The 22,276-nt window shown below is 41.2% G+C and overlaps 2 protein-coding genes across 3 annotated transcripts; both read left to right on the top strand.

The window, feature by feature from the left end:
* Positions 1-475: 475 nt before the first annotated feature.
* On the top strand, positions 476-12,730 carry pnpla3 (patatin-like phospholipase domain containing 3). Of its 2 annotated transcripts, none has more exons than XM_070928799.1 (9): positions 476-753; positions 1,874-1,962; positions 2,230-2,295; positions 5,589-5,798; positions 9,175-9,235; positions 9,347-9,523; positions 9,655-9,787; positions 9,908-10,015; positions 11,276-12,730. In XM_070928799.1, exons 1-9 carry the CDS (start codon positions 567-569, stop codon positions 11,529-11,531), a joined length of 1,287 nt encoding a protein of 428 aa, XP_070784900.1. In that variant the 5' UTR covers positions 476-566; the 3' UTR covers positions 11,532-12,730. The 2 variants fall into 2 exon arrangements, with proteins under 2 accessions (XP_070784900.1, XP_070784899.1); XM_070928798.1 differs by having other exon boundaries at positions 1,874-2,106.
* A 975-nt stretch (positions 12,731-13,705) lies between these two features.
* Positions 13,706-22,042, top strand: LOC139305205 (sorting nexin-4-like). The gene is given in 15 exon segments (XM_070929151.1): positions 13,706-13,837; positions 14,306-14,430; positions 14,609-14,747; positions 16,531-16,680; positions 16,776-16,823; positions 16,931-16,986; positions 17,905-17,977; positions 18,470-18,531; positions 19,252-19,317; positions 19,497-19,586; positions 21,196-21,242; positions 21,245-21,294; positions 21,460-21,605; positions 21,743-21,857; positions 21,954-22,042. Coding segments are annotated over 15 exon segments (1,347 nt in total). The 3' UTR covers positions 22,002-22,042.
* The last annotated feature ends 234 nt before the right edge of the window (positions 22,043-22,276 follow it).

Raw genomic sequence — 22,276 nt, 5'->3', positions numbered from 1 at the left:
CGTCACTGCTTTTCGTCTAACCCCCTTGCTGTTGATTGGCTCTTGTGTAGAAAAGGGAATTGACAGACGTGCATTGATCCAATCATGCCCGCAATAATACACGTTGCCTTTACTATTTCCTCGTAAATCTCATGGTTTGTAAATAGCCTGCCACGCTACAGGCACATTCAGTGGCTTCATGTGGCTTCACGTTCTGATTCAGACTTTTTTTGGGTTAACTTTTAGTTTTCCATATCATATATATGTATAGTATACCTGAATGTATGTTTGGGTTCCTGATAGACGTAGCCCATAGATATATACTGTAGGCTGTATATCATTGGACGTAGCCTACTACTTGGACCGCTCATGTCAGCGTTGTGATAGTTCTGACAGCCCCTGAAGGCGTCATTAGCAGTACGTCCTCCCTTCACTTTCCTCTAAAAAGCCACTTGTTTCACCTCATCGTGTTCCAGTCTTCCTCTTTCCGCCGAGCAGGGGTGACAGCTGTGTGACTCCCCCCTCAGCCGCAGAGCACTCGGTGACCTATCCGCTCTCCGGGCTCTCCAGCCGGGGCATGCCCCGCCATGTTCGACCTAAACGCCGGCTGGAACCTGTCTTTCGCCGGGTGCGGGTTCCTGGGGATTTACCACATCGGAGTTGCGAGCTGCCTACTGGAGAAAGCGCCCTACCTCGTCAAAGGGGCCACCAAGTTGTACGGGGCATCTGCCGGTGCTCTGACGGCCTCCGTGCTCGCCAGCCAGGCATCTATAAGTAAGACGCACTGCTGTGTATCGGTAGCCTCGATTATTATCCACACTTCAGGCAGGATATGGAGGACCTGTGTTATTATTATTATTATTAAGAGATAAGATAAGACAATCCTTTATTAATCCCTCAGCGGGGAAATTGGCACTTCCCTCTAAAGAGCCAGTTGTATTATTATTATTATTATTATTATTAGTAGTAGTAGTAGTAGTAGTAGTATTGTTATTGATATATATTTTTAATGTCTGCTTCAAAAATATATTTTAAATGTGGCCCTTTTTTTTTTTTTTTTTTAATATGATGTAACTGTAAAAACTATATATATTGAAACATGTTATTATGTTATAACAGTTACTACACTTACCCAAAAGTGTATTTATTTTACCAAAATATAGTTGTTGTTGTTGTTGTTGTTGTTTTTTAGATATTTCTCATCAATGACACAATGAATGTGTTTATATACTATATGCACTTCTTGCAATATAACTCCATTTAGTTATGTACAAATTGAAATAAAAAGTCATTGTTAAAAAGAAAAACTATGCTTTCAGTGTTCAAAGCAGCATAAACATACTGTAGATCTTTTTCATATCTGTACAAGATTGGATGTAAGATATGTGTAATCAATCACCATGGCATTTAACGTACAAAGAGAATGTGCTGTAGGCTTATAATGCCTTTCATTGATATTGTATATGTTCTGTATGTGTTTAAATGGAAAACAGTGGCGTGGAACCACTGGATCATAAGAGAACATGCCTGCCCTTGCTTAGGACAGTGTGAGTCAGAGGCACCCTTTCACTTTCTCTCCCATGAATAAGCTGACATCACAAGGGCTGTATCAGCAGACACGTGTGAATGCAGATCGACCTATGTGTGTCGACCAACAAGAAGCTGAGGTGAACTCAGCGTGGGCTCAGTGCTTGGAACAGGGCTCGCCCAGGTCACTGTTGGTCAGTGACTCCTGATAGTTTTAGTGAATATTGATCCAGTCACAGGTTGACGCTCAAGGAAGTGTGTTTTTGTTTGCAGTTCAGAGATCACAGAGAACCTTCAAAGCAGGGGTGTAGCTTCGAAGTCCCATCTGCAGAGCCTAAACTTCTCCTTCTTTCTTTCTCATTTTCAGCTAAATGTTGCGAAGATGTGATCGAGGTGGCAAAAGAGGCCAGGAAGAGAAACCTGGGCCCCCTGCACCCTACCTTCAACCTGGTCAAGGTGATAAAGTCTGGCCTGAACCGTGACCTGCCCTCTGACGCACATGTCCTGGCGTCGAGGCGACTGTGTGTTTCGCTGACCAGAGTGTCTGACGGGGAGAACGTGTTAGTGTCAGAGTTTAGCTCCAAAGAGGAACTCATCCAGGTGCGGGGAGGTGGTGACATGGTTATCCTTTAAATCTGGAGGAGCCTATAGGGCTTCCATTACAATATTGCATGCCGCCCGGAAATGGATATGCTCTGGATTAACCCAGCGCTCTGTCCACAGGCGCTGATCTGTAGCTGTTTCATTCCCATCTACTGCGGGCTGATTCCTCCATCCTTCAGAGGAGTGGTAAGTGTCTGTGGTTTAGCTTTGGGATGAACAAATATTTGTACAAAACTTTATTTCACAATGTTTACATCTTCTCCTAAAATAGTCACATTGCTTGCTCCATTACATGTGATCAAACCCATTCATTGTGACATAGGTACCCATGTGACTAAAAAAAGGAGGAAGTTCAGTGGCAAATATAGATTTTAAAAAAATCACACGCAGACTGGTTTTAGATATGCATCAACAAGCAAAGTTGAAAAGGAATAAGGCAGATATCAGAGAGGGAAATCCTCATGAGTCTCAATGTGGAAGTGTTGTATTAAAGGTAGATCATGGCCTGTAATTTGAAGATAATTTGGATTGCCTTTGGGTGCAGCTGTGATCCAAAAACATATCTATTATATGGCAGTATTCCAGTAAAACCTGAAAATAGGACTGGGGAAATACTGCACTGAAAAAATGCAACAGGGAAAATACATGTTAAGGTACAAGACTGTTAGATCATTTTGTTTTCCTTTACAAATAATCAGTCAAATGATCATTTGCATGTTTAGAAAAAGAACAGTGTTAATCATTTAGCTGCAAGTCCTAGTTTCTGATACCAGTATTGCCTTCGTTTTGATTTATCAGCTGTTGGACTTTGACTGCGATGTAATTCAGATAGACAGAGCTGGGGTTTCAGTGTTTGTCTTCCTCTGCGAACAGGCAGCACCAATCAGACCTATTTCCTATCCTCTGTTGCCAGGTCATACATGATCATAACTAAGTAAGTCAGATTGGATTCAGATGACGTTATATAGTAATAACACGCCACAAAGGTCAGTCCTGGCAACGGCAGTCGCTGCTTTGAAGACAGAAAAATAAGAATAATCATAAGATTCTAGCTTCAAAATACAACAATGAATAAATGTAGTTAACAAAACAGGTGTCCGTTTGAAAGTGAAAGTGAAATGTGAGTACAAATATAAGTATTGAAAGGAGCTGTCAGTTGAGTTTTAACCATTGAAAAGAGTTGATATATCGGCTGAAACTTGAAACTTACTGCAATGACCGTCAGTTTCAGTTGAAGTGAAAGTGCTAAAAGTTGAAGCGCTAGCTGAAGTGTATCCACTGAAAGCAGCTGAACTCTCATTTGAAGAGTACTTCAAGAGTAGAAGTAACAAAAATGAATTGATAAAAATGGAGGCGATGAAAATGCATGTGAATTGGAAAATAGAGCGGTAAAAATGGATGCGAAATGATGAATAGAGTGATACATTATCAAATGATTCAACCAATTTAAAAGCCGGTTTGATTAAAACAGTCGTGACATGAGAAAAACAGAGCCATGTTTCATCATTTCATCACTCCATTTTTCATTTCACATCCATTTTTACCACTGTATTTTTCAATTCACATGCATTTTCATCACCTCCATTTTTATTAATTAATTAATGCTAATAATTTTGTAATAATAATAACAAAATACAGAGGACAAGAGCTTCGCAATCAAGACAGATAGAAGTAACCCAAAATATGTTATAGCATATGTATAACATGAAATATAATTTGAAAAAAATAAAGATTTCAGCATCAACAATTGAATGAGCAGGCAGTTGAAATGTAAGCATTAAAAGGAGTTGAGGTGTCAAAATGTTAACCAAATGCAAAGGTCAACTGCTTCACAATCAGAAAAGATAAGAGTAATCAACCGGACGACGTGAAGTATTATACAATAATTGAACGATGTAGTACATGTATATGAATATGTAGTAATTAAATAATAGTAATCTGCGGTATATATAAATAAATGAAAATGATACAATAAAAGTCTTAGGCAGTGAAGCTCCAGTCACACAGTAAATCACCCTGGCAAAACAGGACATCCCTGACAAACACCTCTATTCACCCTGAACAGAGCCTGTTGTTTCAGTCTTGGTGCCACAGTTCAGCGTCAAAACACCACAGGGAACACAGTAAGTCCAATAAGCTGCTGCTAGACTCAGTTGAACTGTTTAGATGTTACAGAGCTGTGTGTGTATGTACATATTCTGTCTGCAGCCCTTATCTGTGGATTCTGTACATTGTGTACTTTCTGCTGCCTCAGACCGCCCGCTGGCTCAGAGCCCGGTTTTAATGTGACTCACCAACTCCATGCGTCAGTGTGCATTGAAGCATGACACCGACTGGTATTGTGGAGTTCAAGTTCAAAATTCAATAACACTTAATTTTGCAGGTCCACATAGTTCCCTAATAATAGGGAACTGATATGTGACTGTGAATTCTTAAAAGGTTCCTTGAAAGCTTTATGTATTTTGAGTCTTTTAATAAGGACACAACTATAAATTATTATTATTATACATAACAGGTATGCATGCCATTATATAGGTATGGAAATGCAGTTTCCAAGAAGAAATTAATATTTGCTTGCGATCCATTCAGGAGTTATTGAGATATTCTAGTCTAGACCAACCAACCTGTACTCTTGATGCTGGACTTTGAAAAGACAAAAGATATCAGCCTGCGCACAGGCTCATACTTAAAGGCATTTAAAATCTCGCCGATACAGCTTGGGACTAGTAAAGAAATCTTTAAACTCCAAACCTAAAGTTGACAGAGAACTGCTAGTGTAAAGTACTGCCAAAATATTGACAAAAAAAAAAAAACAACTCCACAAAAACCTTAGTACACATAAAAAGAGATTGAAGAAATCTAAGGAGATGCAATTCAAAGAGAGATCACCCTTTGGATGGCTGGGACTGCAGTATTAGGCAAAACAAGTGCAAAAATGCATTAAATAAATAAAAAAAATGTGGTAAAAATACAACAATGGAACTATCACCTAAAAATGAGATTAAAATAGGCCCAATATAAATGTAGTCAATCCAATATTACAGCAAGAAGTTCACTAATATAGGTAGAAGTGTCGAAATACACATTTATACACTCTGTACCCTCATTGAATGATCCTGACCTCCATTTCCTCACTGACCTATATTTTGTCAGGCTGACAGTTCCTAACAGAGGCTACATTTTTCACCCGTTTTGTCCGCTGGCACTATCTCTGCTAAGTCGAATGGGATTTTACAAATGGCACTTAGAATAAGGTTAATTCCTTCTCCATGACATTTTAAGCGCTTTAAATGAGAAAGCCCTCCTTTCATTTAACTGGAGCATTTCATTACATAAATAAATGGGTATAATCACTCATACAGAGAGATATATGTACACACAATATCCCATATGTTTCAGTGATGACACAGATTGACATAGCGAGTGAAGATATTCCAGTCTCCTTTGTCGAAGTTTACACACATTATTTCTGTCCTTAGCGTTACGTGGATGGCGGGATCAGCGACAACCTGCCGCAGTCGGAGCTGAAGAACACCATCACAATCTCGCCCTTCTCTGGCGAGAGTGACATCTGTCCCCGCGACAACTCTACCAGCCTCCACGAGCTGTGCTTCACCAACACCAGCATCCAGATGAACCTGGGCAACATGTACCGCCTCAGCAGGGCCCTGTTCCCACCAGAACCCAAGGTAGGTAATGCTTCAGCATTAGAGGGACATTCTGTTTTTGCAGATGGTGTGGAAAGTGCAGTTGAAGCTGCAGGGCACACAATGGGCCTGCTTGGACTGCGAGGATATACTTTAAGGCGGTGTTGAGCACATTGTTTTGGTTTTCAGTCCCAAAACTGCCCACACCAGACTTGAAACAAAGTTAGCGACTAGCTGGTGGAACATTTAGCAGCTAAGTAGCTGGATGATGTAGAACTTTATAAGGTGACAATATGTCAAATATGTTGTGGTTTTAGCTTATTCTGCTGCCCCCAAGTGGCCCAAAAAAGTCATGCAGCTTTGTGAGATTATGTAAGAAGAAATAACAATCTTTCTTTTACACCACTTTTACCACTTGTGGCCACAGTTGCCGCTGTTGAGCACAAAAGTTCATGAGTCCATGTATCACAGCTTTGCCTAGATTGTTGGAATGTTGGAGCTTATGGACAACATAACTGAAGTGAAACATATAGAAATTGTTCGAACAAACACAAACACTCTGTCCTAATATTTTGGACACTACTACAGCTTTCCACATTTTCTCCTGCAACTGGTTTCTTATGATATTGGTCACGTTTAAAGTACAGAAGCTGTGAAACACTGTCCCAGCAGACTTTACAAGAGACTCTTCAACTGCTTTTAGTTTCCAATTTAAAGACACGCTGCTTAATCTTCCTCTGCTCCCTTTACCCATCAGTGACAGGAAGTAGCGTCTGGATGTACCTTCTGCTTCTGTTTTCACCCGCTGTCACTCCTTTATACCATGTTTCCTCTTGATATTCCCTGCCGCTGTGATGATTGTTAGGTAACCTTTTAAGATGAGGCGACCTTAGACCTTGTTGGGGTAGTAGAGGTGTGTGTTGTGTTGTTGTTATTCAGCCTGGATCCTCACCGCTCCCCTCACGTGTGCATGTGTGTTATGCCAACTGGATCCCATGATTATGTAATTGGGTGTACAAATCTGTCTGAGTGTTCTTACCGCATTCCTAGAGGGAGGAATTACCTCTCTGTGCCACGCCACATGACAAACAAGTCTACCCATACCCGCTATGTTAACTTGTCACTACAAACACACACACTTGGCAGTTGCTGTATTGACGTGCATAGGAACACAGAATTTGAATGCCAAACGCTGTGTGTTTTGACCGATGATCCCCTGGTCTGACCATTCAAGCCAGTGGATTGGCTGTGAGCACCTCTGCTTATGTCAGAGCTGTCTTTTATTGGACAAGTTGCTCTTGTGCAATACAACAAACTGACCATAGTGATGTTGCTGTATCACAATGACAGTGATAGGAAATGCCATTGTATAGAAGATCTATGTCTTGTTGACTTTCTAACAGATAGGAATATCTGAACAACAAATGTGTTGCCTTTGGGCTTGGTGCTTTATCTGGAAATGTAACCAGATTTCACACACATTCTCAATATAATTAAAAGTATAGTATTGTTTTGTATAGAATATTTAAAAAGCCTAAATAAAAACATATCAACCCAAAGAAATAATTGAAATACAATGCACATTGTTATATGTATTTCAATTTACTGTGTCAACATATATTAGAGGGACAACAATGTAGCTTTTGTCTTCAATAGCTAAATTCATTGTTTTTCATTGTGTCAAGAATTTTCCATGCCACATTAAAATCATGTCACAGCACAGAAAATGAATTGAAGAGGTGTATTGCATTTTAGTGTTGTCCAGCCAAGCAGATCCCCAGCTCCACCCTCTCGAACCCAAATGTGGTCACTACTGGTTCCAAAAAACCAAGATGGCGGCTACCAAAATGCTAAACCCGAGGCTTCAAAATGGTCATCCACAAACCAATGTGTGACGTCACAGTGGCTACGTATACAGTCTATATGTCCATGGAAAACACTGAAATGCAATACACTTGTACACTTGTCGTTTTAACATATGTTTTTTCTTTAATCATGACAAAGTAAATGCAGACATAAAAAGGAAACACACGTAACAATGGGCCCCATGCATCTTAATCTCAACAATCTCTTAAATTTCTCTTATATTTTCTCTTCATTTTCTATTAAAGAGAAAAAAAATAAGAGAAGTCAACTCCAGATGCACCAACCATCTAAATACCCAGGTGTGCTGAATGATGAATCCCACTCGATCATAAATTGGAGGCGATTTGTTATTAGCATAGGTAACGCCCCCTAAACACTATATAAGGGCAGGTGTTGTGCCGTGTGCAAATACTAAGGCACATGCCCCAGAATTGGAGAGATGCCACCAAAAAAAAGGCTTTAAGAAGTAGAACTTCAGCAGTAGTGAAATCGAGGTACTGTTAAATCAACGTGATTTTCCAAAAAAAAACAAAAAAACAGCAATGGCAAAACATAAGCACAGTAACTATATTAAAAGAAAATGGTTTGACATGAAAATGGAAGGAAAAAAGCCGGGTGCTTTTAAAGTCTTAGCTGGGATCAATGGACCCATATTTCTTTCTGTTTCTTTAGACCTCAAATTTAATAACATTATAATTACTCTATCGTATAATCACACTTAAATGTGATTTATATGTTGTATTCATGCATGTTTTGGGTTTTTTTTATGTTCCTCAAATTTAAAACTTACATTTCCTTGCATTGGACAAACGATTTATGGACTGTGAAAACAAGATGTTTTTTTCTTGTCTTGGTAAGAGTGCTCCCGACCACTCGTTTTGAGCAAATACATTTTCTCTTACCTAAGAGAAGAGCAAAAATAAGTAAACATTGGTGAATCCCAGAAATCAGTGGGTACTGACAAAATAAGAACAAATCGTGTATAAGAAAAAAAATAAGAGGAAATTTCTTCGCACTTCGCTTCCTGCATGAGGCCCCTTGTGTATTTAAAAAAAAAACAATACATTACATTTATTTAGCTGCTTCAAGTGCTACATTCAGAAATGGTAAATGGTCTCACTTATATAGCGCCTTTCAACCTTCACGGTTCCCAAAGCGTTTTACAGCTAAGTCTCATTCACCCATTCACTCACACATTCACACACCGATGGCGACCGAGCTGCCATGCAAGGTGCTGGTTTCCATCAGGAGCAGCTTAGGGTTCAGTGTCTTGCTCAAGGACACTTCGACATGACAGGGGCAGCTGGGGATCGAACCCCCAACCCGCTCTAACCAGCTTTACCTCCCGTGCGACAGTGCTAACCACTGCGCCACCATGAAACACCAGAAACAATAAGAGAACAACAACAATAACAGAAAATTGAATTGCTGTTTCCAGTTAATTCATTTTTTAAAACAGGAAATTAAACTGATAAGCATATCATGGACCATTTATGTGATGGATGTAATAAGAAAGAAAGTACTCAAGAAAGTACTGCCTTCCTCTCCACAGGTACTGGCTGAGATGTGTCAGAGTGGTTATAAGGATGCTCTGCGCTTCCTTGAAGAGAACGGTGAGTATTCTACTACTGTGTTGTCATGGTGACTCTCAAATAGGTGTGCCTAGTTATGATGCATCCCTGTCAGTCTCTGGCTTAACCTTTGGACTGTGACACTGATGGCAGACCTGCTGATGCTGGAGCATCCGATCTCGGGCCCCTCCCTGGCAGAGAGCCCGCCCAACTGCTGCTGCAAGCATACGGAAACCACGAAAGAGTGGGTGCTCCGGAGGCTCCGCCTACTGCGGAAACAGCACTGGTGGCTGGATGAGCAGATCGCTCTGCCTACGCCCATCAAGAAAGGTGTGGCGTCATCCCAGACTCTAATGGCTTTTAGTAATGCAGATCATATACTGATTTTAGTAGAGATTGAAGGTCACAGATTAGGCAATGCCTCTTTAAACTGCTGTGTAAATAATTGCTGTGTCTGTCAGTGTTCTGTGAGGCCTGCCAAGACAAACCTGGCCTGTACGCCAAGGTGTCCGAGATGCTGCCAGTGAGAGTGGCCTCCTACATGCTCATGCCATGCACACTTCCTGTACAGTCGGCCTACTCTGTGGCCCAGAGGTGAGTTCTGCACTCAAACCTCATTTCCACTCATCTCTGGCCCGTGACCAAGTTGCCTGTTTCAGTGATAAACATCACTTTACAGCCTGTTCATATAACATCATTTCTACTGTGCCCCAGGTTTGTGGAGTGGATCCCAGAGGTGCCGGCGGACGTGCGCTGGCTGTTTGGGGTGGCAGGTGACGTGTACCGACAGGCCTGGAAAGGAGCACCAGCCAACTCCATTAGGTGACAGATGATTTTGCATACATACAGTGGAATCAATGGTTTATTTATTGAGTATCAATGTGGAACAGTACAAATACGCATTTTACAAAAGCTATCTTTTTCCTGTTAACCCAACCCCAGGCATCCAACCCGCAAATTACAAACCAAGAAGATTGTATATGAAAATGACATAACATTAAGATAAAAACAAAAGATACAATAATAATAATAGTTAGGAGCAGTTACTCAGGCCCAATTAACACTTTTCGTTTCAGTTGTCTCACTTAGCCACATATATGCATCTCTGTTGGCCAGATCACAAACCTGATTGCTTTGTTTTAGCTGGCTACATGTAAATCAGGGTCTGCCCTCTGCCAGAACAGGAAGAACTTGGTCGCTGTGGCAGTTGAGTTACAACAATAACAGTTTAGCCAGCATAAGCTAACACAAACACATAAATGAGTTGCATTTATGAACCGTGAGCTATGAACTATAGCTATCGTCGCCGCGGCCCTAACTCGCACCACCCCCTCACCCACACCGATCGTTCAGTGGTTGAACTCATTTAAAGTTTCAAACGTATAGCTCGTCGAGGGAGGTGAAGGCCGGCGTATCTTGTATGGTTTTGGGCCAAATCAGTTCTAGTAGGGGAATGCCAGTTGTGAGAAATTGGAAGATTCCAGAGAAGGTTTGGAAGACAGATTTACAAAATTCAGCTAGGCAAGGGCATGACCAGAACATATGAAGGAGTGAGGCAGGGGCACCTTTTTATTTGTCACAGATAGGGCCCACCTCAGGGTTAATTCTAGCTAGTTAACGGCCAGAATGACCAACCATTCAGGAGACAGGGGCCCTTAGAGCTGACCCATATTGGACTCACACCCCACCTAAAGACTCAGATATCTTCTTAAAACTATACAGAACAGTATGGTTCTGATTACCAGAAAAGCTTACAAACAAGGCTATCCACAATTTCAAAGGAAAGATATTGTGCAACCCCGTGAATGCTCTTCAGGAGAGACGGTCCGAAAGTGTGCGCTGTTGTCTACATTCGTATGATTCATCGCGTCTTGCCCCTCTATAATGGCAGGTTTTGTTTGTAGACATAGTCAGATGACGACCATGACAATGTTCGTACCACTTAGTTCGTTTGAAGCATACTGAGTCCTTAAGCCTGACTCCCGGGGGCCTTGAACTTTCTTGCCTGTTGCTTTTATACACAAATCTTGTTTTAAATAAGTGAAATAAACTCTTAAACATCCCGTGTAATTGACTTTGCAGCGAGCCGTGCCTGAGGAAATGCTTGAGTGTGCCGCCTCTACCTACAGAGTGCGATGAACCAATGCAGAGAGACAACCTGCCTGCTCTTTCCTCTCTAGACCTCCACGGCAGCTACTGGGAGATCCCCAAATCTACATCCTCTTCCTCCTCCTCATCCCTCTCCCACCATCATCCTCACATCGCCCCGTCCTCTCCGCAACAAGTCTGCTTCTTTGTCGGTTCGCAGGATGAACCTCACGACCATGCCCCACAGTAAAATGTTTCGGGACCTGCACTTTAATAATGATGTGGTCAAATTTCCACGCTCTCTGTGAGGAGCTGGTGGATTGATGGATGGTAAACATTTTGAACCAGTGAGCACTGGTGTGTAAATGTTTCAAGGAAACACACATTTATCTCTGACTCTGAACACTCCAGGCCGCACCAGTGTATTATATTTGAATGAGTGCTCTGGAGTACAACGTCGCAAATAACTCAGGATGATGGATGTTTTTTATGGCCTGTTTTAATGTAAAGCACAGAATTGTGTCTAGTTTTACAGTCAAACTTCAGCCCTACCTGCCTGTTTGTTTAGAATATACTCAAACGCAGCATCCATTCCTCATTCCAATACAGTTAATTGAATCAAGAATCCTTTGTCTCTCCACAAGTGGCTCTCTTTGTCCGACTGTTTGTCCTTTTGATCATTGATTTTTACAGCTGTGTGATACCTCCAGGTACATGATGCAATTTCTGGCAGCCATATTGGAGGTCTGCCTCATTTCTAAACCTACTTTACATACATACTTGATCTGTGTGCTGTTTTTAACAGGGAAGTTATCATTGACAGTATTCCCTCAGTGGCTATTACTACAGCCGGAACTCAGCCCTGCTGATTACTTTGGTGAGAAGATTGTTATCATAACCGCTAGAAAAACTACAGGAATAAGACCCAAGTTCTAATAATCTAAAGTGTCCTTTAACTGAGATGATGTCAAAGATTTGACAGTTTCCTCTAAATATTGAAACAAAGCTACCAAATAAGACGGGTCACTTTCCTCACTGGTCACTAACATTACAAACCAATACGTACTTCTATTCTCCATGTGTGAAGCCAGCGACAGATCTCCATGACGGTGTTGGTATGTTTTTGACACAACTACGAAGCCTTTTTAGAGGTTATTGTTATGACTTAAGTTGCCAAAACGAAACGCTGATGCTGACTGTCCTGACCTCTGTTAATGCACCGTGCTATTCTCTTAAGATTAACCCATTTTAAAAGGATTATTTCGTTTATTTGAGTGTCCCGCACCAAAGGGTGACACTGGACCACAACAACAGCAACCAGGATGGCCACGTGACAGATCATTCCATATCAGTTCCACAAATTCAAAGACAGAACACTATTACTCTATAGATCATGTAACAATTTTATATGTCAAAAAATCAGTGTTTGTGTATCCTAATGAGAATAAATCCTAAGTATTTACAATAATTGCAGATTGTCCTGTGATTTATTAGTGTTTCAGTCTTTGATTTGAATGTAATTCCTAAGCTTTTCTCTTTTTCCAACTCTGCTCCTTCCATTGTTCCTCATGTATACTTAATAGTGTTTTGTTTGAATATCGCTGAAATGAATCCTGAAAATAGAATGTAAATCACAAACAGAAAATATTGCAGCAACTTCGCTCAGCCAAGAATAATTAGGTGCTCTGCCCCATGAAGGGCCAGTAGAAGATAAATAGGGACTTTTTCGAACTGTGAATCATGCAAAGCTGCTCTAGTGGAATCACAAAATGAAAAGATAGATTTGGAAATGAGCAGAATAGGTCCCCTTTAAGCCCATGCATTTCTAGTTGCCTTAGTTGATTTGCCTCAAAGCCCCTTCTTCTCCTCCATGTCCTTGCAACGTGCACTCTTGCAGGCTTTGAGACAAATCTCCTCTTTCTGGCCCTTTTCTATTGGTAGCATTTTCTAAAGCTCCTTCACCTCTTTTTGGAGAGCTTCCTTATTTTCCTTCGTAAAGAAATTGAGGGCACAGTCAGTCCACACTCTTTCACTTCTCCTGTCAGCAGCTTTGAAACATCTCTTCCGTCAGGTCTTTTCTGTTTGAGTGTTTTCCTTAGCTAGGAGACTAGCCTCTTTCTCCTCCCTCTCAGCCTTCTTAGCCAGGTGTTCATGTCATTGTCTCACACACACACACACACACACACACACAAAAGTATTGTACACATACAAAAGTACGTTCCACGCCGAAAATTGAATTTTAATCATCAATTGCGGAAGCAGTAACATCATCAATGTAGGCTACACGTCTTCATGTTATGATGTATGGACAACCTGCCATGCCATCTAATGTATGTATTGAATTTAGCTTAATGCGCTTTTCCGGGAGAAAAAAAATATGACTGAAAACCCTTAACATCTGTTGGCTAATGTGACGCTTTACGCATGCGCCCTGGCTCACCAACAACATCAGGAGGAAAGGCGAGGATGGCGGAGGATGGACGGGAAGAGTCAGTGGCCACTGACGACGATTCGGACCACACAGCTGCTGACGGGAGCAACAGCTTGAACAACACGGTAAAACAGTAGCCTACCCCCTTCCCGTTTTAGCTGTAAAATGGCTGAGTTAACGTTAACTGTTAACGTTACACTGTATTTAACGTAGGCTAACAGCTTGAAGCTCGGGGCAGAGCTATCTTAACCAACATACATTATGTTGTAGACAAGCTAACGTTAGCTAAATACAAGTTAATACACATTAATTAGGCACAATTCGGGTAATATTTTTTCCGTTGAAATAGTTCTCGTCATATTGGACAATGAGGTCTTGTATATAACTCACCCAGTCTGCTGTTATTTCCATGCTGACATTAGTTTGCTTAATAAATAATGCTCTGTAGTTCATATGGACCGCTGTTAGCTAGAAGCCTAACAAGAAAAACAGTGGGACCACGAATGAGCAGACGGGTGGAAAGAATGAACCGACTGTCGTACAAAGAGCTGTTTCCAGAGGTTATTAATGATCCCTGTGATGTGATGGTTCAGATGGTGGAAGAGGGCTCCACTCTCCTGCGCAGAATGGAGATCTGTGTTGCTGAGGCTGAGAAAAGGAGTGGCAAGAATGCAGTGAACATGCAGGAGACGTTTAGCGTGTACCTCATCGAAACACGGTGAGAATAACAACCCCTTATCAGTCATTTGAAAGGAGATGCTGCGGGTTGAGATCTCTTGAGATGTTTTAAGCTCTACTTCCTCTTGTTTTAGCTATGTGCTGCATGAGTTTACATCTGTTTTTTGTCACTGTGCGCAACCTCTTAACAAAATTGTCTTGTGGCTTAATCTTCAAAGGCCAATGGATGCGGTCGCTGAAGGTCGTAACCCAGCCCCTGACTCTCTGTGGAGGAGATACAGTGAATTTGAACTGCTGCGGAACTACCTAATAGTTACCTATCCATACATCGTGGTCCCACCTCTGCCTGAGAAGCGGGTGAGTTCAGTGTGGCTCTGCTTTCCAAACCCTATTGAGTGATACTCAGAGGACGCACCTGTTCATCTTCAAGAAATTTGAAACAGATACAGGAAGTGTAGATCAGATCAGAAAAGAAGGAGGCTTCATACTGAAATATGATCAGATATACTAATTAGAAATAAAGGCATGATGCTTTGCTGCTTGCTCTCCGCTTTGCTTACATTCTTTTGCTGATATCTGTGTTTTTTCTGCTGTAAGTTATGGACAGCGGACCCTGGACACTTATAAATCACCGCCAAGCCTAAGCATTGAGGATTTAAATAAAAAAAAATGTATTTAAGATGTTTTTTAACATACAATTACAGTGGGGCGTCTCGGTTGCAAACATAAATACAATGGTTGGAAAGTTCACCAGCAACATCCGGTGGTTAAAACGTGAACGCATTATAGGACAACAGCAGGTCTGAGATCAGTGTTCTTTACCCTAATTGTACAAAGAGTGACGATCAACACTTGACGCTTCCAACTATCACAAGCTAACGTTACCGAGCAACCTACCTACCTATCCAAACAGTCAGTAACACAGATGCTTCCTTTGTGACATTTAGGGATAATGTCAAGGAGGAAAGGTAAAAGCCAAAAAATCGCCATCACCTTCAGTATTTGGCTGGCTGTAAAAATTGTCTAACATTTGTGGCTCCACCGAGTCAACGTTATCCCAGCCCCGGGTCGACACCTCATCCTCAGTACAGCCGAGTACCCCGTAAAGCGGGGTTTATGCTTTACGCAGTGTCCCCGGCGCGAGGGTCCATGCTCCAAAAAACTAAATAAATAAAGTTGTTGCGGCTCGTGGTCGTGCACCTCTGAACTTTTGGAACTAGGCGACGTGCCCTGACCATTTCGTTTCAACATGGACGCTGGACTGGCCATGCAGGTACACCTTTACAAGCACCTCTCCAACCCTTCCGTATGAGAACACAGGGACAGCAAAATTATGTTAATGCCAGGTGATAACAGCGTCACAGGCTACAAAAGCAGGAGCGCCCCCATCATATGTGAGACCACATTTCCAACCGAGCTTAACATCTTCTATGCTCGTTTGATCTCCTCAACAAAGAGTCAGCTCCAGAAGACCGGCCACTGTCCAGAAACGGCAATATTTCTTGAGGAAGCATGAGAGAGCAAAATCCCCATGCCGAGTTCTTGTCAACTTACAGAGGAGCAATAGAAACCATCCTGGCTGGAAACATTACAAATCGGCATGGGATGTGCCTTGCCCAGGACGGGAGGGCTCTGCAGTACGTGACTGAAACCGCTTGGAACATTGTGGGTACTCATCTACCAAGCATCAGTGATATAGGAGAGGTGCCTGTGTAGAACACAGCCTTTTCACCTTGCTGCCATCTGGCGAGTGATACCGAAGTATCCGGTGCCGTACCACCAGGCTCCAGAGCAGCCTCTTTCCCCAGGCAGTGAGAGTTTTAAATTCATCCCCCTCACGCTATCAAAATTAATACTTTTCTGTTTTTTGTGTGTGTATGTGTAGCTGTAAGAGACTACAAATGTAAATTTGTTGTTCGTTGTGTTGTAAAATGATCATTAAACGAACTCTTGAAAAACCCGATAGCAGAGTAATTGGACAGTAGCTCAGTGCTTTCCAGTTTTTATAGAAGATTTACACATGCTTATTCATCTCAGTGGCATATATATTAAAACTGATGAACCAAAGCACACCATTGATGAAGTCAAAGAAAAACAATCTGCGAAAAAAGTAGTTTCTTTGTTTTTTTTTTGCATGCAGGCAGAGTTTGTGTGGCACAAGCTGTCGGCAGACAACATGGACCCAGACTTTGTGGAGCGCCGCAGGGTTGGGCTGGAGAACTTTCTACTTCGTGTGGCGTCACATCCAGTCCTCTCCAATGACAACATCCTCTACCACTTCCTCACCGAGGTACGCACTGCAGCTCTGGGTCAGTCCAGCAGCTCAAGTGATCATTTACAGATCAGTGGCTAATTGAATAACTTTTTAAATGCTGTGTGTGGCAGGAACACGGCTGGAAGGAAGTGGTGTATGAGACAGGGTTTCAGGCAAAGGTACTAGACATTTGTGTGGCTCGTATCTCTTTGTTCCCACAGGCATTTCATAAAAATAAGTGTTTGTGCTCACAGAGCTTGACCACCTGCTGTTACTCCTGTTGCAGGCAGATTCCAGGTTGAGAGCTCTCAGTGCCACCTTCAGGGTGAGAAATCCAGATAAGTAAGTTAGTGTTTCCTAAACACATTGTAAGAGGGACTCAGTTTTATTCAAATGTCGTCAGATGTTACATTTATACATACATACATACAGAGAGTTACATTTTAAAGTTGGAGCGTTTAAAGTTGGAATTAACATTCTTTTTTTGTATGAATTTCACAACATAGATAAGTCCCAACCAGTCAGCTCTATGTCAGCATTGGCCTTGCAAGGTTCAGGGCCGGTTTAAAACAGTAGAACACATGCATTTTCAACACAATTTCTTATAAATTTGGTAAGAAATGTCAATATTAACATCAGTATTGATGTGTTTCGTCACAGTACAATCATATCAGTTAGTTTACAGCTCAAAAAACAAATTTAAGTGTGCAGTACCTCTTCAACTGTTTGTAGGTAGAAGGGTGTTTATAAGTGTTATCCATCTTGGCCAATCCAGAAGCAGATGCATAATTACAGAATATTTTTTCAGTTTGTGAAAGGTGCCCCACTCAACATGTAGATCCATCTAGGCCCACAACTAACAATTATTTTCATTATCAATTAATCTGCAATTAATATTTTTTCGATTAATCATTTGGTCTATAGAACATCAGAAAACAGTGAAAAATGCCAATCACAATAATCTAGAGCACAAGGTGACATCATTAAATGTCTTGTTTTGTCCGACCAATGGTCCAAACCCCATGTGAATTCTCACATTAGAAAACCTGGAACCATCGAATGTTTTCCTTGAAAAATTACGATAACGATTCATTGCAGAATTGATCGTTGCAGCTCTAGATCCATCAGAGGAAATAAAAGTTTGTAAAAAAATAAATGAAAGGATGAATATCATACATATATACATATACACGTTTGAATAACTGGGTAGAAGGTAAGTTAAGAAAATTTGAATCACTGTCTTTATTTTCTCTCACTCAGACGCTTCACAGAAATGAAACACTACAGCGATGAGCTGCAGTCTCACACATCTCAGCTGCTCCGAGCACGAGCAGTAAGTCTCTCTTTCGGCCTGTCTTTCTCTCACACACACACACACACACACACAGATTGAAATCATGTTTGCTTTATATCTTTAAACCTGCATTAACTGATTTTTGGCCACTTGGGGGCAGCGGAAACAGATAGTGAACACAACACTGACATGTCGTCACCTTTCAAGTTGATATGGAGAACTTGTTAGCAGACACCCAGACAGTATTTCTGAAACGTCAGTGATAGCAACACATAGTGTTAAGGGGACAAGGAGAAACATGATGAACATGATAACCTAATGATATTAATATGAAGTAATGGATTCAGTATTTGGAGGCACCGCAACAGCTAATAATAGGGCACAAATTATTCATTTGTGCATATAAATAGAAAAAGATCCTGACACCTACTGGGCTCCTTATGCTGGAAATCATAATATATATATATATGTGTGTGTGTATTCATTATATCTCTTACACTTAATTTCATGTATTTCCTGTGTCTCTTCTAGAGGGTTGCAGATCGACTCTACGGTGTTTACAAGGTCCATGGAAACTATGGGAGAGTTTTCAGGTTTGGCAATAAGCATATGATAATGTATCCGTGCATGACTAAAAACATGGACCTGAATTGTTGATGAATGTGTCTTGTTTCCATTGTCAAGTCGATTAATTTTAGTCCAAAATTCAATTTACAAATTACAATTTCACTGTAAAGGGCTTGACAATCTGTACAACATACAACACCATCTATCCCTAAGACCTTCAATTTGGAGCCAGTTGTTAAGAAAATTGAATCTGGATCAGAATGATTCAGATTTGGAAATCCCTTTTTCTAACCAGGATGAGGTAATCCGTCTTTCTTTTCTACGGGTTTTTCAAAGAAAATTGGATTGGGATCACCCTGGGATCAACTTTTTCCGATCACCAAATCTGCATTACCAGTGCTCTGAATGGTAACAACAGGTAACAGTCAGCAGGGGGCCACTTTAAGTGTCAAACAATGTCAACGACAGACTTTCCGTTTCTAGGGCTGGCCCCCCACTTTGCTGCTGCCAAGCCAAAAATGTTATTCACCCCCCAAATTCAGGAGTGTTTAAATGTGACCATCATACTGTAATAACAACAAATGTATTTACATATAATAGAAATGAATTCTACACTGCATATCCAGTTTTGGAAAAGAATACCTCAAACTTTCTTCAAGACAATATTCTTTCAAATGTAGCAGTATGTGTGACAGACTCCTCCTTGCTAATTTACAAATGCGTGTGTGTGTGTGTTTGCAATGCAGTGAGTGGAGCGCCATAGAGAAAGAGATGGGAGATGGACTGCAAAGTGCCGGCCATCATATGGACGCGTGAGTATTTGAGTCCAGACTCCCTGCATTGTCATAATCCCGTGTATCTCTGTTATTGTGGTTTCATGCAATTCCTCGACAGATATTCTCTCTATATTTAACACATAGGATTGTAGGATTGTTACTACCACTACCAGCTGTTCTGCTTGTTAAGATTTTTTTTTGTCACACACCCATAGATATGCTGCCTCAATAGATGATATCTTAGAAGAAGAGGAACATTATGCCGACCAAATGAAAGAATATCTCTTCTATGCTGAAGCTCTGAGGTAAGACGCAATTTTAGCAACATCTTCACAAAATATTTTAAAGGCTGTTTGCATGAACATTATACTGTCCTCGATTAAGGTCTGAGACACAACTTCATTTGTAAATTGAGTCATCTTATGTATGTGCTGCCACGAAGTTGCAGAGGCTCCTTTGATACCAGTGAGCATCTAGAGGAAAGACTGAGGCAAGGAAATTTGAAACGCTTCGCCCCAAAGAAGAGAAATCAAAGAGCAAATTAAGCCTCACCTGCATGGGTAAATACCACGGGGTGATTTTATTCTCTGCCCATGAAGCGACAACAAGCTCAAGCAAAAATGAAGGCCTCTAGTTTCATGGAGGTAAACTGATAATAGTTATGAATAGTCAGCTTACTCGTTATCAGGAGAGGCTGTACAGACAGTCCCTATAATGTTATAGTGATACCAGATGATAAAAATACCATAAAGTCACTACTGTGTTGCTACAACAGAACATGTTACTGTGTCAAATGATAAATCAAAATTAGGCATATTTTAAGTTTTATGATCTATTGGGTATATATACTGAGTCCGATCCGATACTTAAATTTACTTAAACGTCGGTTGAATATGTATCTGACACACTGAAATAGCAGCAGTAGCTTATTTTTCACAAGCTGCCTGATTCAAAACTATCAAGTGTCTAAGCTTGAATTATTCATCTGTTATGAATTAATGTAACAAGGAGAATGTGACTCCTGAAATTGATGTGACGCGATCCACTGGGTAGAAGATGTCTCACTCTGTTGGAGCTGTTGGAACTACAGACACACTGTTTTGACAACACGGTTGAACAGTGGTGTTACGGAGTGGAGCTTCTTCCCTCACAAGCAATCTTTGGCAGAGAACAGACACCTGCTGCGGAGACCACAAACTAGTTTATTTTCGGCCTGTTTTCAAGTTACTCACAGAATTAACATTAATTGGCAATAGCTGATCCTATTGATCCTCCTTCCTGGATGTTTTGTACACTGCTCTTAATAAGTTGATAAGTTCACAAAGCTTAGATATAATGCCGAAATATCACACGTTACGTTTAAGAATATTAAAGCGAAGCTCACATTTGTAAAGCATGCAAAGCTTACGCTAAAGTCACAAAAGATAATGTTTTCATTCCCACATGGATATTATAAGGACATCATAGGAATATTGTACGGGGCCTGAAATGATAAAGTACCTTGGTGCCTTGAATGTTTTCAAATGTTTCCCTACTGTAGCGTTTAAACCCACTTTAATGAATTTAGCCGCGCTAAATAGTACACACACCTGCAGCATGTGTGTGTACTATTAGCGCGGCTAAATTCATTAAAGTGGGTTTTAAACGCTTACAGTAGGCGCAACATTTGCAACCATTCAAGGCCAAGTGTTTTTTCATTTCAGGCGTGCGTATTGTAAATGAAGTCCTTATTTAAATAATCCTGTGGACTGAAATACCCATCTCATCATCACTACTTCCGTGATTTAGACGTAAGCTCTCAGAGCTTTACAATGAGCATCTTGTTTTGCCACTGTTTTCTTGCTAACGTACACGCTGTCTGATATTTCGGCATTATATCTAAGCTTTTGATGATGTTATTGCAACTTCTTGCAGGGCAGTGTGCAGGAAACATGAGCTGACCCAGTTTGAGCTTGAGATGGCCTCCAGGACCTCATCTCCAAGAAGCAGCAACGTGAGGAGCTGGCTACAGGGGTACACTGTACTCAATGTTATACATGTTATACATGTATTTACTCTTCCCTCGCCTGTTATTCTTGAGCAGTGATGGCTGGTTTTGTAATGCCAAACCGAGGTCAGGCCTTTGATGTTAACAACTTCTGAACGTAACGTAGTTCTCTGTGTTTACGTCCCCCTCAGATTGTGCGGACGTTCTCCTTCAAGGGCATGACCAACAAGCTTTTTGGCCAAGAGGCACCTGAGCAGAGGGAGGCCCGACTGAAGCTGCTGGAGGAGCTGATAGCAGAGGGTGAAGAGACAGTCAAGGAGAAAACGGTCGAATGCGAGTGAGTCGTGTGTGCTGCTTAACGCTGGCACATTGTGTGTGAGAGCAGCCCTGTTAGCAAAAAATCCTGCCTGTGTCCTGAGCCGATTTAAAGATAATATCTTGTGCGTGTGCTTTATTTGATGTGTTTTGTTGCAGAGAGCATGTTGAAAGGGCGTGGGTGGACATGCAGCGCTTTAAGGACCAGAAAGACAAAGATCTGCGGGAAGCGCTCATCAACTATGCTGTCATGCAAATCAGCATGTGCAAAAAGGTACAGAACAGCCCATCAGCTATCTGACGGTTACAGGACAACTGTAGTTTTCATGTTTATGATAAAAGTGGGTTTTTTTCTCTACCCCACCTGCAGGGAATACAAGTTTGGAGCAATGCCAAAGAATGTTTTCTAAAGATGTGAAGTTGAAGCCATATTCAAAGGATTTCCACCCTCAGTGATGCTCAGTTGTGGATGCTGGGAAATGATGACAATGTCATTGTGTATAAGATAATGCCATTTCAAGTATTTACACAAACGCATACATATGCAAGTCATTTCTGAGAGCGATTTATATCAACTGTTAACCTTTAGTGGAGTGGAAAGGCGGTTGTGTTGGATCTCATAAAGCACATGACTTGGACACTGGAGACCAGGGTTCACAGGGTTGACTTATTTAACCAAGACCATTTTCACTA

This window comes from Enoplosus armatus, chromosome 22, assembly GCF_043641665.1.
Source record: "Enoplosus armatus isolate fEnoArm2 chromosome 22, fEnoArm2.hap1, whole genome shotgun sequence".
In the NCBI taxonomy this organism is placed as follows: Eukaryota; Metazoa; Chordata; class Actinopteri; order Centrarchiformes; family Enoplosidae; genus Enoplosus; species Enoplosus armatus.
This window is presented reverse-complemented; position numbering and strand designations above follow the sequence as displayed.

What these genes read in the sequence shown, in the direction of transcription:
- pnpla3 (XM_070928798.1), top strand. Translation starts at nt 567, where the DNA reads ATGTTCGACCTAAACGCCGGCTGGAACCTGTCTTTCGCCGGGTGCGGG. An exon ending in CGCCAGCCAGGCATCTATAA is followed by an intron (nt 754 to 1,873) that starts GTAAGACGCACT and finishes TCTCATTTTCAG; the next exon opens with CTAAATGTTGCGAAGATGTG. An exon ending in CTCCATCCTTCAGAGGAGTG is followed by an intron (nt 2,296 to 5,588) that starts GTAAGTGTCTGT and finishes TTCTGTCCTTAG; the next exon opens with CGTTACGTGGATGGCGGGAT.